Source organism: Pygoscelis adeliae, unplaced genomic scaffold (genome assembly GCF_000699105.1).
Source record: "Pygoscelis adeliae isolate BGI_AS28 unplaced genomic scaffold, ASM69910v1 Scaffold443, whole genome shotgun sequence".
NCBI lineage: Eukaryota > Metazoa > Chordata > Aves > Sphenisciformes > Spheniscidae > Pygoscelis > Pygoscelis adeliae.
The window spans coordinates 110,329-126,631 of NW_008824447.1; the positions used below are offsets into that span (position 1 = coordinate 110,329).

The window sequence follows — 16,303 nt, forward strand, 5'->3', positions numbered from 1 at the left end:
CCCCGCTGGAGCAGTCTCGTCCTGAAGGACTGCACCCCATGGAAGGGACTCACGTTGGAGGAGTTTGTGGAGGACTGCCTCCCGTGGGAGGGGCCCCATGCTGGAGCAGGGGAAGAGTGTGAGGAGTCCTTCTGCTGAGGAGGAAGGAGCAACAGAGACAACGTGTGATGAGCTGACCAAAACCCCCATTCCCAGTCGCCCTGCGCCGCGCAGGGGGAGGAGGAGGTAGAGAACTTGGGAGTAAAGTTGAGCCTGAGAAGAAGGGAGGGGTGGGGGGAAGGTGTTTTAAGACTTGGTTTTATTTCTCGTTACCCTACTCTGATTAGATTGGTAATAAATCAAATTAATTTCTCAAGTCGAGTCTGTTTTGCCCATGGCGGTAATTGGTTAGTGATCTCCCTGTCCTTATCTCGACCCACAAACCTTTTGTCGTATTCTTCTTCCCCTGTCCAGTTGAGGAGGGGACGTGATAGAGCAGCTTGGTGGGCACCTGGCGTCCAGCCAAGGTCAACCCACCACAACAGGAAGAGCTTAGACCTGGTGCTGGCTCTCTTGCCTATTAATCTACAATCTTGATATTATTTCGGCATGTGTCCATCAGACATCAGGAAGCACTGCAGATGCTTTAGAATTAATGCAGGACCCCAGGAGTTTGTGAGATTTGTACTTCCTCACATATTCTGGGGAGTTATGATCAGCGATTGCTGTGTTTCCCGCTTTTTACGAAGAATCACAAAAACGACAGCATACAATCCACAGAAAGTTCAGTAAATTCTTATCACCTGGCATTATCCTTTACAGTCAGTCTTACGGAAATTCTTCCATAGATGACTATGGTACCTCTTAGTTTTCTTACCCATTTTAGGACAAATAGACATCTTATGATTTCAGATCTGCGTGTTGCTTATACCTTTTTCCTCGTACTTTGAGGAAATAGTAGGCAGTGCTTTATTCTGAGCATGTCACTTGTTCGCTGCACTGAAGTAGACCTTAGTGTCTTGGTAGCTTATCTTACCTCTTCAGTTTTGGTGACTGCCTGTGGAAAATCTGAAGCGGCTTCCGTATTTAATATTGGTACCTTTACTAACCTAAAGAAGTGTGGGAACAAAGTAAGATTTCTGCCTCTTAGTTTTCCCAACTATTGGCAACTCCCAGTTTCCTGGGTTTAATCAGTTTCTTGATTGAACTCAAAGTTAGCAGCAGCTAGAGATCAGCATGCTAGAAACACGCTCGGCAGATCTCTGCTGCTCACTTTGCTTCTAGGGAAGCCTGGATCCTATGCAGGGGTGTTGGGGGAGAGCAAGGAGGATGTCTCTGACTACATTGAGTGCTCAGAAATACCAGTACGTGGTAAGAAAGCTGGGAAGCGAGGAACGTTCAAAAGGGGAGGGTGAAAGACAAAAACCAGGGATAAGGAGCAAAGTTCTGTCTCTGTTAGAACAGTCTATGAGCTGGTAAGTGGTTACGTTTGCATGCTCTGGTTTAATGGTCTTGCTGGTTTGTTGGCTACTGGGAACAAGAAGTCAGCCTTCTGTTAAGATTAGAATAGTTGTTTTTTTTTTTAATTCAAGTCCAGATTTTTTAAAAATAATTTTCTGAAAAATTCTGGTAAGATTCCCAAAACCATTAAGATGTAGTTGTATAGGTTGACCTTATTTTTGCCTTCAAATGCTATCTGTGAGTTCCCCTGATTTCTTCCATTGACCAGACATATTGATTTCTCTAAAATTTAAATGTCTGAAAAATATCTGCAAAAAGAACTCTTAATCTGCACTACTGTTCAACCTGACTATTTAAAGATGTGACTTTTCAGCATGTTTTATCAAGATGAGCTTATCTTTTCAAGATCTTTCTAAGTTTATCTCTGAGTGCACGGGTAGGGAAATGTTTGTCTTGTTGCAGGACAATCTGTATTCATGACCTTTTAAGAATACTAATGCTATTTGCCATTCATACCTCTGCTGATAACGCTTCATTTGTGAAAGATACGCAAACACAAATGCTTGGTTTGTGTCCCTTAGCAAAATTAATGATTAATGAGCAGAAAAGTCTCAGAAGATTCTTTATATTTTTGCTTTACAGATTTCTTTCTAAATGCTTAATTCTGAAAATGTTCATAATATTTTTTTGCAGGGTTGAAACACTAAAAATCTCGTAAAAGTTCTCACCTGGCACTTCCACGTGTTCTTTAGTCACTTGGTGATCAGTGCTGCTGCTTTACCTAAATGCACATATTTACAAAATGCGAGCTTTTTTCACGATTAACAGCTTTACTTTACTCTGGCTAACAGAAAAGTTAATTTCACTTTTTGGGTCTCAGTGTGATATATTGGTGGCATCGCCAAGAGGATACATATTTTGACAGGAGACCTTTGTTGATCTTTGTGAAAGAAAGACAAACTAAATTCTAACCTACACAGGACAGGAGTGACAGTGTTCTTTCTGAAAGTTAGTATAACTGAGAAAAATTCGTATTGTGGTTATGGGCCTGAATGAGCCTCCTACTTAGATCTCACGTTTTGTACCAGCATTTAAACTGTAAAACTTTCTGCTTTGCTACTTACATAACTATTCTCTTTCTTTTCTTCCAGACCTGGATTTTATTTCCTGGAACAAAATAACATTTTAGGGTGCCATTAATTTTCAGATTAAACGAGTCATAAAAAAGCTGACAAAAGAGCATTTACCTTCTTTTCACAAAGTTGTTAGTATTAGGATTTCTGGATCTTCCTCCCACCCTAATTCACTTCTTCCTCTTGGGTGCCTTACAATGAAGGCACTGTTACGGTTATTATATCGGAGCATGTTGCACAGGGAATGATTGATACTTTATAACAGAAGGAAGCATAACTTCTTTCTTTAGCCTTAGTCTCAAAGACAAGCACTAACACATTTTTGGGTGCTTTTTTGGCTCAAAGATTTCAGTCTTGGCATCTGCAGCCTTCTTGTTCCCATTTGAATAATCAATTCCACATCAAAACCTTGCATAACTGTGGAATCGTGATGGCTGGACTGTGCGGCCCACCAGCGCTTATGCTTTAAAAGAAATAATAAGGTTTTCTATTCTTCTTCTAAATTCATCAGCCTCCCCTTAGCTATATTCTGAACAAACATGCATCGTGGCAGTCCATTTGTTAGTGATACCTTCATCGCCTCCCTCCTTTATGCATGATAATGTTCATGACCCTGCAGGTACTTTTGTACCTGCTATTCCAGTTGGTCCTTGCTCACCTTGAAGCAGCGACAAAAGCAGGTGAGCTGGTTTGGGGGCAGTATTTCAACGTAGTGCTCTAAAGCAGATACTTGTTTTACGGAGGTTGATGCTGAAGAGCTTGGGATCCTAGAAGGGGAAAGCTGTGTAGCCCAGGACAGTGAGGCAGGAGATGCTGGGGATCGGGAGTCTCCCTTGCATACGTGAGATACCGCAGGTCTAGCGGTAGCTAGTCCCCTGTGCCAAGAACCTCATTCCCAATACCTTCCCTCTCTGGATAATTTCAAATATTCCCCTACTTCCTTACAGCACTCCTGCTAAACTTTTAGGTCTACCGGTGCGTGAGCGCTAAATGTAGTAAAGGTAGGTACAACAGAGTTGGCTATGAAAGGCATGCAGGGCTGAAGGGAGCTTGCTGGTTGAGTTGGGGAGACGTGAAGGAAAGGGAGAGGGGGAAATCAGTGACATATTGGAATTTGTTGTCATTGATGAGAAGCTGAGCTTTACTGGGAGCACGACCTAGGAAACTAGCAGGGTAAGAAGCAGTAAGGCTGAGAACTTATTTTGACACATCCAGCCCTTTTTCTTTTTTCTTTTTTTTTTTTTTTTTGGACCATTGCTGCAAATTATATTTCTGATGATTGCTTTGCAAGTAACTGGTCATCTCCTGTTCCCCTTGGATGGGTATGTTTATGATATAATGTATGTTCATTAGTTTAAGGTGCCCACACCTTCAGGCACCTCTGAATGTGCTGATGTGAGGAACTTCAGGTGAAAGTTTGGAGGAGCTGCTCGTTTTGCTCCAGGCAACACAATTCAGCTCGCTAGCAGAGATTCGTGTAAATTCCCTGTTTAAAATGCAGCCAGTAGCAGTTGTATACGCTTCCCTCTGTAAATGACTGAGGTAGATTCTCTTCTCCTCTGCAGTCCTTTGTTCTCACTGAACATTTAATCTATGCATGTGTACACGTGTGTCTGTGAGTATTCATCCCTTCCTACATACACACTGTAACATGCATGTGGTGTACCTGTATACGAAATATCACACATCATTTAAACTGCTCTGATTCGAACAAGAGTGAGTTCTGGCTCTTCAACTAGCCATATCCCTGTTTCTCTTCACCAAAACATCTTTACGCTTGCAGAAAAAATACATATGGGGAAGAAGCGACCGTTTGGCTTCATGACTGTATTTTCATACTGGTAGTCCTCCAGTTGAAACCTGCAGTGTAAGAATTCTTTCTTGCCACTGCTCCCATGGATTGACATGACTTTTCTTTTTTATATAATTGCTATAAAAGCAACAGGATTAAAATCAGATTTTTTTTGGCTTTTTTTCTGTTTCAGTTTAGTTTCAGACATTAGTTTCCATAGAAATCTGGCCAAAAGCTCCCCAGTGTTTGTATTCAGTGCAACTACTGTCCAAGCATAGTATTGCATGTCACTTACTGCCAAATCATATCTGAACCAGAAAAGTTGTTTGATCAGTATTACTCCAACCTGCTTAATTGCTTTTCTGTGTCAAGATTCTTAGTTGCAGGAGACTGGATGGTTTTGGTAGAGCCATCTCTAGTTATCTAGAACTTGTTTCACATGTTTTGGCACTGAGGTACCTACTGCATCAGATGCTACTTCGCACAACTCTAAATACAAAAAGTATGGCAAGGTGCAGAAAAGAGGTGTCTTTGGGTTTGTTTTTTTTAATTTGCAATCATGAAAATTGACTTATTTTAAAAGCCCAGTTGACTCTTACACTTTGAATCTTTTTGTTGCTGTGATAATCTCTGAGATGCAAGAGCACTAAAGACTGAAAACTGAAATATGAGCAACTAAATCGTAACCCACAAAGCGGAACTCCTATAAAACTGCAGTTAGTGCTGTGTGAAAATGGTCTAATTCAAGGCCTTCAGCTCTTACTCAGCTCTTTATCTCACGGTTTTGAGTGAGTTTTGCACGTTGCCTTAGAAACAAGGAAGTCCCAGACACTTTAAGAGGTGACTGCAGGAGGCAGCAGTTTCATTTCATATTGCTCATCAATATCTGTGATGGGGCAACCTCAGTCTTAGATATGTGATCCAGAAAACATGTATTCGGGTCAGCAAACTACGTGTGGGAAGTGCTTGGTTATGTTGTCAGCTTGCACGGTGAGAATTTAAACCAAAGTAGCAAACAATTCATTCTGTTGGGAGTGATGCTTCACAGTAGCAGAAGGTATTCTACCTTTATTTCTGTTCTTTGTTAACTTTGTATGTGCTTTGCAGTCCATATGTTATTTGGACACACTGGATGACTCATTAAAAGATGTTTGAAGAATTAAAAGCTGAGGGAAGTGCCTTTTTTTTTTTTTTTCCGAAAAAGAATGCCCCTAATACAGGTAGAGCAATTCCAGCGTGAATTCCAGTTTGGGTTTTAGCTTTATATGATGTGCTTTGGGTTCATAGTTTCTTTGTAATGTGCCAAAGGTACCATTTGACTTCTCGAGGCTTAATCTTTCTCTCTCCTAGGAGCTGATGCAGCAGAATGATATTGGCTACGTACTAAATGCCAGCAATACTTGTCCAAAGCCTGATTTTATTCCGGAATCCCATTTCCTGAGAGTGCCTGTGAACGACAGCTTTTGTGAGAAAATTTTACCTTGGTTGGATAAATCAGTCGATTTTATAGGTGAGAAGAAAATTTAAATTCTCTCTCTAGAACAGTTTCTGGATTCATTTGTGTGTGTCTGCCTTGCTGTTTTGTCTGGAGAAGACCTGAACGCTTTCTGGGTGGTATGAAAATACCCTAAGGATCTACGTACGTGATCACCATTACTTTAGAAGCACAGAAGCAAAATAACGTACAGAGATTCTGCCACTGTGTGTTCCAGCACTTATGGAACAAAGACACTTTTTAAGAGCACAGCTCTGCTTTCTGGCAACCTAGTAGGTGCCTGATATATGCCTGCAGAGAGCGAATTAGAAAATTGGATATACAGATCCTGTCTTTAGCTTTGAGAAGTGAGCTAGCCAAATTTGAACTGGCCAAATTGTTCCATCATGAATGCTTGCTTTTTACTTGCATATAAAATTAGAAACAATCACCTTTCCCAGACATTTAAATAGGGTTGTTTATGTGCACATTAAAATGCGGTATGCTGTAACTGCAGTATGTTTCCTGAGTGTAGTCGCATGCTTTTTCTGTACTCAGTGCTATACAGTGCTAGAGAAAATAAGTGACTTTTGTTTAAAGCTTCCATGAGATTTGCAATTAGCAGTTCATTTGGAAGTTTTGAACAATTTTACATAACATTGCTTTCTTTGCGAACTTTTCATGGTGGTATAATGCTGCTGAGTGTGACACTTGCCAATTTCTTTGCTATGCAGAAAAAGCAAAAGCATCAAATGGCCATGTGTTAGTGCACTGTTTAGCTGGAATATCTCGCTCTGCCACAATCGCTATTGCATATATCATGAAGAGAATGGATATGTCCTTAGACGAAGCTTACAGGTAAGGAGAAAACTTCCCTTCATATTAATTCTTCTGCCCGTTGGCTTGTTTTTAAGGTGAAGAATAAAAGGTTTTATGACCAAGGGTAGAAGCAGACATGTTATTTTATCCGGTAGTTCACTGGCCTCTGCACACTCCGTTTTTAAAAGTAGGCTTCCTCCATAAACAAATTAGTGGTGTTGTGTAGACATCACACACCTAATATTAATTCCCCACCTGCAAAATGCTGGTGTTGGTCTTTGCTCTGAGTAGGCAAATACATGGAATTTAAACTGCTTACTAAATGTGTGTGTTATGTACATACATACACACACACAGCTATAGCACACATAAAACAATATCTTGCAAGTCAGAGAGAGAATGGAGTGGATAGAGTTAAGGAAAGAGAACTGAGGATATTTATAATCACGCTTATGACACATGCTAGGCTGGAGCTGTTGACTTCAGTTTGGTATTTGGTAATGCTCTCGAAGAACTGCCTGCAGGTGAAATGTCTAGGAATTAAGAAAGCTTCTTTGTTGCTGTTAAACTCAACCGGAAAGTGTTGGCTCTTTGTGGCATCAGGGAATTTTTGTGGTACCAACCTTCCCACACCCCCCTTTTTTAACCTTTCAAATCCCACGTTTCTGTACTTCGATTGTGAACACTGCACTAGATTCCAGGTGGCTTGGTTGCAGTTTACCATGACTTCTCTATTTCATTGAACAACCTGCTTTGTTGTGTTGTACAGAAAATGATGGTTTTCTTTTTGATGGGCTTTATACGCTAGTTGGCACAGCTGACGCGTCGCTATAACATGCGAACATTTGATATTCCCTTGTGGAGTGTGATTTCCATGGAGCGTTTTCTTTTAAGCTGATGAACATAATTATGTATGCAGCGAAAAAAGTGCACGTAAGAGGTGCCTGAACTACAGCCATCTCCCATTGCCTTTAGAAATTTTCCACCGTTTCTTACTAGAGCCTGCTGACAGTTCGGTGTTGTGCAGTAATTTCAACATGTATGGTGAAACAGGTTTGGTCAAGAGGCATAGATGAAAACTCACAGTTATACAGGTATAGATAATATGCATGAATTAGTGGATGTGGATGGATACTGTGCAAGTTATGAACTTGATTCACTAAAAAAACCTGTCTGGTCTCAGGCTGGTAGTGGTCTGGAGGTTAAACTGTAGAGTACTAAACACTTCTAAAATGCACATGCTTCAGGGAACTTCTGAAGTGCTGCTTCTAAACTCCTCCGTGAAATCTCTGCATTAAATTCTAGTTTGTTTCTTAACCAGAAGCGTCAGTTGAGTGCAAAGGATTAATCATCCTAGGCCTTTTTTACTTTGCACTGTTAATACCGAACAGCTACTGTGAAATACAGATTATGTTTTGCTATATTTCCTTTGATACGGCTTAGTGAGAACAGTCTGCAGCACATTTCACTCATTGGTTTGAGATCTCTTGTTGGCAAAGCCTGAAAGAAAAATACTTTTCTCTGAGTTAATGAAAGTCATTAGATAAAACGTTCATCTGACACTATTACAAAAATAAAAAGGTGACACTGTTACTTGAAGTGAAAGATCTGAGGAAAGAAATGTTTTTAATCTTTTCTTTTGTATAATGGACAATCCAAGGGAAACAAACATAAAAATTAAATGTTATGCACGTTTTCCAATTGGAAAAAAGAGTGTGCATTTTGAAATGAGAAAGTTTGCAAAGCCTTAAAACTTGTTGGGGGGGATCCAGCAGACTTTCTTGAACCCTTTTCATTTTTTAAAAAGCTAGTTTTAAATTTAGGACTGCCCAATATTTTGGGGTGAGACGAGGAGAAAGTGGAAGGGAGAGGCTATCGGAACACAGGCCAGAAATCGCAGTGTTGTCCAGAAGGATCTTGCTTTAAACAACAAATCCAGTAACAAGTACAACTAGCTTTGACTGAAAAAGAATGAATTAAGACTAATGAATTCTTGTGAGTGAATTGCTTACAGTGGAATAAAAGCCCCCAGATTCAATGCTAGGAGATCAACCTAAAAGGTCTCTTCTGAGATGACTTTTACTAGTTTTCTCCATTTGCCAGTGTTGGCACTTCATGGTGGAAGTTTCCACTATCACTTTGCGCAATCTGATCTTCCAGGTCATCATGTCAGCTCCACTATTCTTGCTATTGTTTGTTGTTTGGCAACTTAAAAAAACAAAAACCAAAAACCAAAAAACAAGTTTTGTTTGGTATTTTTCATGTGCTTGCTTGCATTTGTGCTAGTGTATACATATATGCACAAGTACACCTTCGAATTTTTTTCATGCTGTTTTTAATGACTGGACACTCACCTTCTGTACACATCCCCAGAGAGATTTTTTTGCTTCTAATAATAATTAATTTTCCCAGTGATACGTTATATGTGTGTTTGTACTAGATTTAGCTCTTCAAGGTTTCTTCCCTTGTTAATTCCCTTGTCATCTGGTACCTTCACAGTTCCAGGAATGCTTTTTAAAAAGAACAAAAAAAAAAAAAAGGAGGAGGAAGGATTTGGGCAGCTTTCTGTTTTACAGCCTGTAAAAAGCAAAGAGTACTTATTTAGCTATATTGCAAATCAGACAGGTAGGAAGTATTGCTTTTGTATTTAACTTTGAAGTATATAACGTGACTTCTAATACTTAAGTCTTTCATACATTTAGAGTCCTGGTTCAGGAAAACATTTTAAGTATGCGTTGCACCTTGTCCATATTCAACCGAGTATGTAAGTGCATGCTTAGATTGGCACGTGTATGCGAGTCAGGCTGCTTCCTACAGGACTCGAAAGTAGGTTAACTCTTCCAGTGATTTGGTAATACTGTTGCCCTTTACTGCTGAACACCTACAGAGCTGGAGAGAATGTTTGTGTTTTAATGCTGCGTTTGCTCTTTTCTGGTTTTGTTTTTGATGATCGTATCAGTGGTCAGTAATACCAGCATATGGTAGAAATCACTGGCATTTGCTGTATAAGGTCAGCATCTATCAGAGCTCTGCGTCTTCCCTGATACAGCTAAAGAGGGTAGGAAGCACTCACTGCAATAACAACAGGATGAGAGAGGTGAAAGGAATATGGGGTTTCATCCCTTTTGAATAGTGGAGAAGGTGGTCTGCTTTCTGCAGTGCAGGGGAGGCTGAGGTCTATTGCCTAGACCTCTGATGCTGTTCATGCAGAACTTGAGGAGCTCTTAACTCTGGTTGGAAACCAAGGTAGCAGAGATCCCACTGGTGAAGTAAAATAAGGAAAATTATTCCCTCAAACCTTGTGGACATCATAAAGGGGTAAAAAGAATGCTTCCTTTTACCTTTTTTAGCCACCTTTAAGTAAGCTACAGAGAGAATGGAGAGCATCCAGCATTATCTGGCTTAAAAGGTGCCTTCCCCCCCTCCCCATCCACGTTTCCTGTGCTTGACTGAACCTCGGGCATCCTGACAAGTTAAGGTTAGGCTGTTAGCATTCGCAACAATCGCTCTAGGGTTATCTCAGGTCTGAGCAGCAGGTCCATAAATTAATTCTTGTTTTGTTTGTCCCCTCTTTCCAGATTTGTGAAAGAAAAAAGGCCAACCATTTCTCCCAACTTCAACTTTCTGGGCCAGCTTTTGGACTTTGAGAAAAAGATCAAGAACCAGAGCGGTCAGCCTGCACATATTAGTAAGCTGAAACTTCTGCATTTGGAAAAAAGCAGCGAGCACGTGCTGGTCCCAGAAGGTGGGCAGAGCAGCCTCTCCACTAACCAGCTCTGCATTACTGCTACCTCTGAGATCGTGGAACAGAAGCCGACGGACTGCGGCAGTGCACCACGCGGGCACTTGTCCCCTCTGGAAGATGGCCCACTGGTACAGGGCATAAACGGACTGCACGTCTCCCTAGATAAGGTGGAGGACAGCAACCGGCTGAAGCGCTCCTTTTCTTTGGATATCAAATCCGTATCCTACTCGGCAAGTAACAACTGTGTGACTGCATCGGTTCAGGGCTTTGCCTCCTCCGAAGACACCCTGGAATACTACAAACACGCGACTGCTTTAGAGGGCGGCAGCAAGTTGTGTCAGTTCTCCCCTGTCCAGGAGGTCTCGGAGCAGACCCCAGAAACCAGCCCTGACAAAGAGGAAGCAAACCCTCCCAAGAAACCCCAGAACACCTGGCAGCTGGATAGCCAGAGCAAACGGCAACACCTGGGGAGAGCCAGCAGCAGTGCCACCACTCAGCGGTCACTCCTGTACCCCCTCCACCGGAGCGGGAGCATGGAAGACAACTACCGAACAAACTTCTTGTTTGGTCTCTCCACCAGCCAGCAGCATTTGGCGAAGTCTGCTGCTGGGCTGGGCCTCAAAGGCTGGCACTCGGACATCTTGGCTCCTCAGACGTCGGCTACGTCCCTTACCAACAGCTGGTATTTTGCAACTGAGTCCTCGCATTTCTACTCTGCCTCCGCCATCTATGGGAACAGCGCTGCTTACTCTGCCTACAGCTGTAGTCAGCTGCCCACAGGCTGTGACCAAGCCTGTGCTGTGCGCAGGAGGCCAAAGCAGGGTGATCGAGGTGACTCCAGGCGGAGCTGGCATGAGGAAAGCTCTTTTGAAAAGCAGTTTAAGCGCAGAAGCTGCCAGATGGAGTTTGGGGAGAGCATCATGTCAGACAACAGATCCAGAGAAGAACTGGGGAAAGTAGGCAGTCAGTCGAGCTTTTCAGGCAGCATGGAAATCATTGAAGTGTCTTGAGGGGCAGCGGGCTCGTGTGACTCTATCGGAGCTGCTTCCTCCTCCAGGCCGCTCCCCCAGCGTTTGAGAGGTCCCTGTAAATCTGAAAAGAACGAACTTTGTGCAAAAAGGGGGGGGAAGGGAAGAAATGTGAGGCTTCAGTGTGAACACAGTGAGTAGATTAATACAGCACAGAAATGACAAGTGAGCATCTGCCTGAGGAGACCGAGCGTACCGCTCGGCTTTTCTCCTCCCCTTCCCTGGAGAAGGGCAGAACATTTCAAAGATCTTTCCCTGACAGAGGAAGCAATTACATGCAATGGATTGCACATCCCTTCAGTGGTTTTTAAAAAGGAAGCTCTCTTGGTATCAAACCCTTTCTCTGGTTCCACTGAAACACGCTCCTACCCATCAAAGCTAGTTTTGTTCTCCCCTCCTTGCGCCCCTCGTCTTCACCAGTGCACCTTAGCCCTGACACTGAGCCAACCTCTGGAGGGAGACCTTTTTCCCGTAAGAAAGGAGACCGGGAGCGATTCCAAAGGATGTAGGGACTGGTTACAGCAAGGCTGGTCTGAACACACAGTTCAGACAAATGTAAATACTGGTGTAACTATTGTTCTAATGGATAGGCTTTAGGTGATTCGCTAGAGAGCTGCTTCAGAGAAAAAAACCCCAGTACCTCAAAAATATAAAAATAAACTAGGGCTTTATGGCTGCCAGATGCTGGTAGTCAGTTCATAAGCAATGTGAACAAGTAACGATTAGCCACATTTGATTATTTTTTTTTTTAAAGCTGTCTACGCACAAGTGTTTCAGTTGGCTCAGCAGCAGTTCTTAAAAAGACAAATGAACCATACTTATGACTGTTTCCCCCAGTCTTTTGAACATAAAATAAGCAGTATTTGTATTTTTTATATTAAGCTGGCTTCTGGGAGAGGGGTAGCTGCTTTGGCTTCTAAGCTATAACGGAGTGGTTAATACTTAGGGTTACGTGCAAGAGAAGTGGCTGGTACAGTACCGCAACATCCTGTTCTTGCCAGTTGACAATTCAATAGATGGCTCTTGAAGGCTTTTTTGTTCTTGTTTTTTAAAGCTAAAAATGGGCTTTTGTGCTTAACTGAGCAGTACCATTAAGGAACTGCTCTTCATATATGGTTCCAGTCACCTGTGGGGTAGGGGCAACTCAGGTGGCTGGGTTTTTTCCATCCCAACACCCTCACTCAAACTGCGGGGACTTATGGAGATAGAAGCTTCTCATTAGGTTTGCTGACGTCATCTGAGAAAGAGTAGTCTGGCTGGCTGTCCAAGGAAAGCAGAAGGGGACCTCCAGCGTCCCATCTCATAGTGTGGTGTGAACGAAAGGGGGTTTGAGAAGAGGCAGCTTTAATGGGAAGCCTGCTCACCTCCTGCACTCGCGGCTCCAAAGGAGCTTGATCCTGGCCCTCGTCCTCTGTCCCAGGATAGGGTCTTAGTTTCCCAGCATGCTGACGCGTGATTTGGCTGCAGACGCTTCTAGCTGTGCTGCTGCTGGCCAGTACCGCGTCCTCGCCCTCGCCACCCCAGGGAACGCGCCAGCTCAAGGAGGTGTCGCTTCCCTGCTGCCAGCGGGGTGTTCCATGGGAGATTAGGCACAGCCCTTCTTGTGTTGTTTTTGACAGCGAACCAGCTGCTTCTCCTCCAGCTCGCCGTTCGTGCGGTACCTTGGCGGCTGCTGCTGCTCAAATTGTTTTGCGTGCACGTGTTGCTGCAAAAGGTTTACGATGACGAGGGGTGGTACCAGACGCACAGCGTAAAGCTTCATCTTTCCTGCTCCGATGGGAGCTGCACACGTGTTATCTCGGTCTTCCCCAACACCCCTCAGAACGTGCGTATCGGGGGGAACTATATTGTTTTGTCCCATTTCAGTGCAGGCAGCTGAAAATTGTAAATCATATGTAACAAATACCCTTGGCCAACAGCTTTAAAAAAGATTTGTCAGCAGCAAACTGAAGCCCTAATTCAAGTCAGCAGCTTGGGTTATGTTTTGTTTGGTTTGGTGTTTTTTTTTACTGTAAGTATACTAGTTTGTGACTCAAATCTCAGGTTTTACTATATTGAAAAGTGGAGAAGATTTTTGTCATTGTTTTGTTTTGTGGCTAGGATGTGACTTTAATTTCCTACAGTGGACTGTTGAAAATAGCACTGAAAGCTACAGTGTTGATTGACTTGATCCTAAAAAGTGCAAAAGAGACAGAGAGGCAGCACCAGGAATAACTGAATCCAGAGGCTGTGTTTGTGCCATATGTGTGAGACGCTGGAAGAAGGGATAGTCTGGGCAAGGGGTAGGTCGACACCGCATGGGAAAGCATGTCAGGTCTTGGCTATTCATTAAACATACTGCCACTTGTCTCTGTTTACATATCAAGTGAAAGCAATTACATTACAACTATTTTCAGCATATATGTACACTCTGTGCGTGTATATATGTATGCAAATGGTTTAGCAGTGCTCCGCTCAGCCAGATACCAGTAAAAGCCTGTGTCTTTGATTTAAATCAGTTAATGGGGGTTAACACAAATCAAGCCCTAGAGGCAGAAACAGAATCTTCCTGTCTTTTGTGCTCCTTCACATGTGTGTTCTCCCCTTCTCCCTTAACATACAGATATGTACGTTTGGGTTTTGTTCGGTTAATCACCTTCTGAGGAACTGAAATCTGATCTTCTGTCTCCTTGTGATTTCCAATACGCTATAGTCACTGAATGAATCAAAGCTGTAGGCTCAGTATTTTTAGGGGACGGGTTCCTGTAGGAGGAAGCCTTAACCCCATGTCCTGCGCAGGGTGATGCCCTGTCTCCTGTCTGAACTAGTGTCCCGTGCCTGAACAATGCTGGAAATGGTTTTTAGAAGTTTGGAAAGCGAAGTGGAGGATGCGAGAGGGGAAATGTGTATATGTTCAATATGAATATAATGTTCTTTGGTGTATGGCAAGCTGTTTAAATGGTTCAGAGAGATGTGAGTTTCTCATCTTGTTGTGTCATGAGCATTACCTGTATGTTATGATGAAATAAAATCAGAAATGGTACCTGTTTATATAGAACGGCTGAGGAAGGAGCCTGTCTGCCTCTGGCTGTGGAGTGTGCGTTACCTGCCTGCTCCCCAGCACCCAGGACTAGCAGGGAGCTCGTCCTTATCCTGTGTATCCTTTGCAGATGCACGCCTGTTAATGAATGACACAGATGGGGTAGCTTTGGACGGCTCGTCGCAAGCAGCGGTGATTTTACAGCACCGGTAACAGTTTCAGCCTCTTACCTGTTCCTGTTTACCCCACCTCTTCTGCTCCCTTGAATAGCAGCAGTGGCGCTTCTCTGCATTAACATCTTACAATGTCTAATGCAGTTGTGAGTAAACTGTTCCCAAGGCAGCTGTGCTACTCTTTCTGGGGCAAGTATTTCAAATTGATCAAGTTACTTAGGATGAACCCCATGGTTTTTTTTCTTGCCTCCCATACTTCTTATTTGAAGAAGAATGTAGTTACTTGTTTTGACTGATTCTGCCAGTACTGAAGCATTCAGAGCGACTTCTGATTGCTGAGGGAGGGGTATGCCCCTCACGGCTCCTTCAGAGCATAGCTTATACAAATGTAGCAATATTAAAATTAAATCCTGCAGTAGAATATGGCTGCTAAGGTTATATCCTTAGATGGCAAAGCTCAGACCTATAAGCTTGTGTAATGGCATCTTCAAACTCAGATCCAGTAACAGAAGCATTATTTTAAAAGATAATTTTAACACATAATCCCAGAAAGGGAAATGCAGAATCTTTGGCCTCTCTGGAAGAGACCGTACCACCAGCCACAGCACAAGCAACAATCTGCGTGGGCTTCTATGCTTGCTTCTGTAAACAAGATGTACCACCTAGTACTTAGACAGCTTGCGTCCGTTGCACGGTAAAACAAGAACCGTGCACAATACCAGACCTAAATGGCATCAGCTTGTTAGGGTTTGTCACATGACAATCTTCTAAGATTTACCTGCGCTGGCTTCCCTCACCCTACCCCAAAGTCCGCTTCTGATCTCAGTAGGTCACGCTAACTCTCGTATGAACTGCTTGTTCCATTTAAGGCCTGGTTTTTGAAGGATGCACTTACCTGTCCTCCTCTGGCCTGCTTTGCAGGACTTGCTCTGCTCTTGTTCCTCCAGCCCTCTACTTTTGCCCCTGCCAGTAGACAGGTCTGTGAAGAGACAGTCTAACTCCATCTATCTCCAGTCAAAACCTGAGAGGCAACTGAAATGTCTCACACGTCATCGATGTTTAATTTTCATTTCATTGACTGGTATTACCGGGAGGGGCTCCCAGAGGTCACTAGGCTCTTGATGTAACCATCACTGTTATATTCCTAGAGCGAAGTGGTCTGAAAACAGGGCAAACCTCCCCCCAACATGGATCAGGCAGCCCTACTTTTTTGAGGGGGCTGGAGCCGGGCGCGGGGGAGATGGGAGAAGGAAAACAGAAATGTGATAATTATGTGGGCTGCTCTTATAAGTAACTACACGCTTATCCCCTAGCTGCTCCTTACACTTTGACTCACAGCTCAAGTCTTAAACTGATCTCTACCAGAAAGTGGTTCTGCTGTGAAGCCTTCAGCTAGTTCTGTACTTCGAGAATATTAATGAGAGCCACTATCAATAGGAAAGGAAAGAGAGCTACTTCTAGCCTTCACTGAGAACCACCCCTCTGGGAAGGGGCTGTTTTCCTAGCATATAAAATGCTGTAAAACAGATGTTTAGGGAACTGCCCTGCTGGGAAGGAATGCTTACTTTGAGGTGTGGAATTCAGCTGCTGTTTATAGGGACCCTCACCAAGTGCCACTGCTGTACAAAGCTGTAAATAACCTCCAGGGATGGTGACCCAACCACTTCCCTGGGCAGCCTG

At 43.1% G+C, this 16,303-nt stretch overlaps 1 protein-coding gene across 1 annotated transcript in view; it reads left to right on the forward strand.

Annotated features, from left to right (window-relative positions):
* Positions 1-14,359, forward strand: part of DUSP16 (dual specificity phosphatase 16) — a 57,310-nt gene extending 42,951 nt beyond the window's left edge. The window contains exons 7-9 of the mRNA XM_009321012.1: positions 5,716-5,875; positions 6,574-6,697; positions 10,237-14,359. Of these exons, the coding sequence (XP_009319287.1) occupies positions 5,716-5,875; positions 6,574-6,697; positions 10,237-11,413 (1,461 nt within the window). The 3' untranslated portion in view covers positions 11,414-14,359. The remainder of the gene's footprint in view (positions 1-5,715; positions 5,876-6,573; positions 6,698-10,236) is intronic.
* Positions 14,360-16,303: the final 1,944 nt, after the last annotated feature.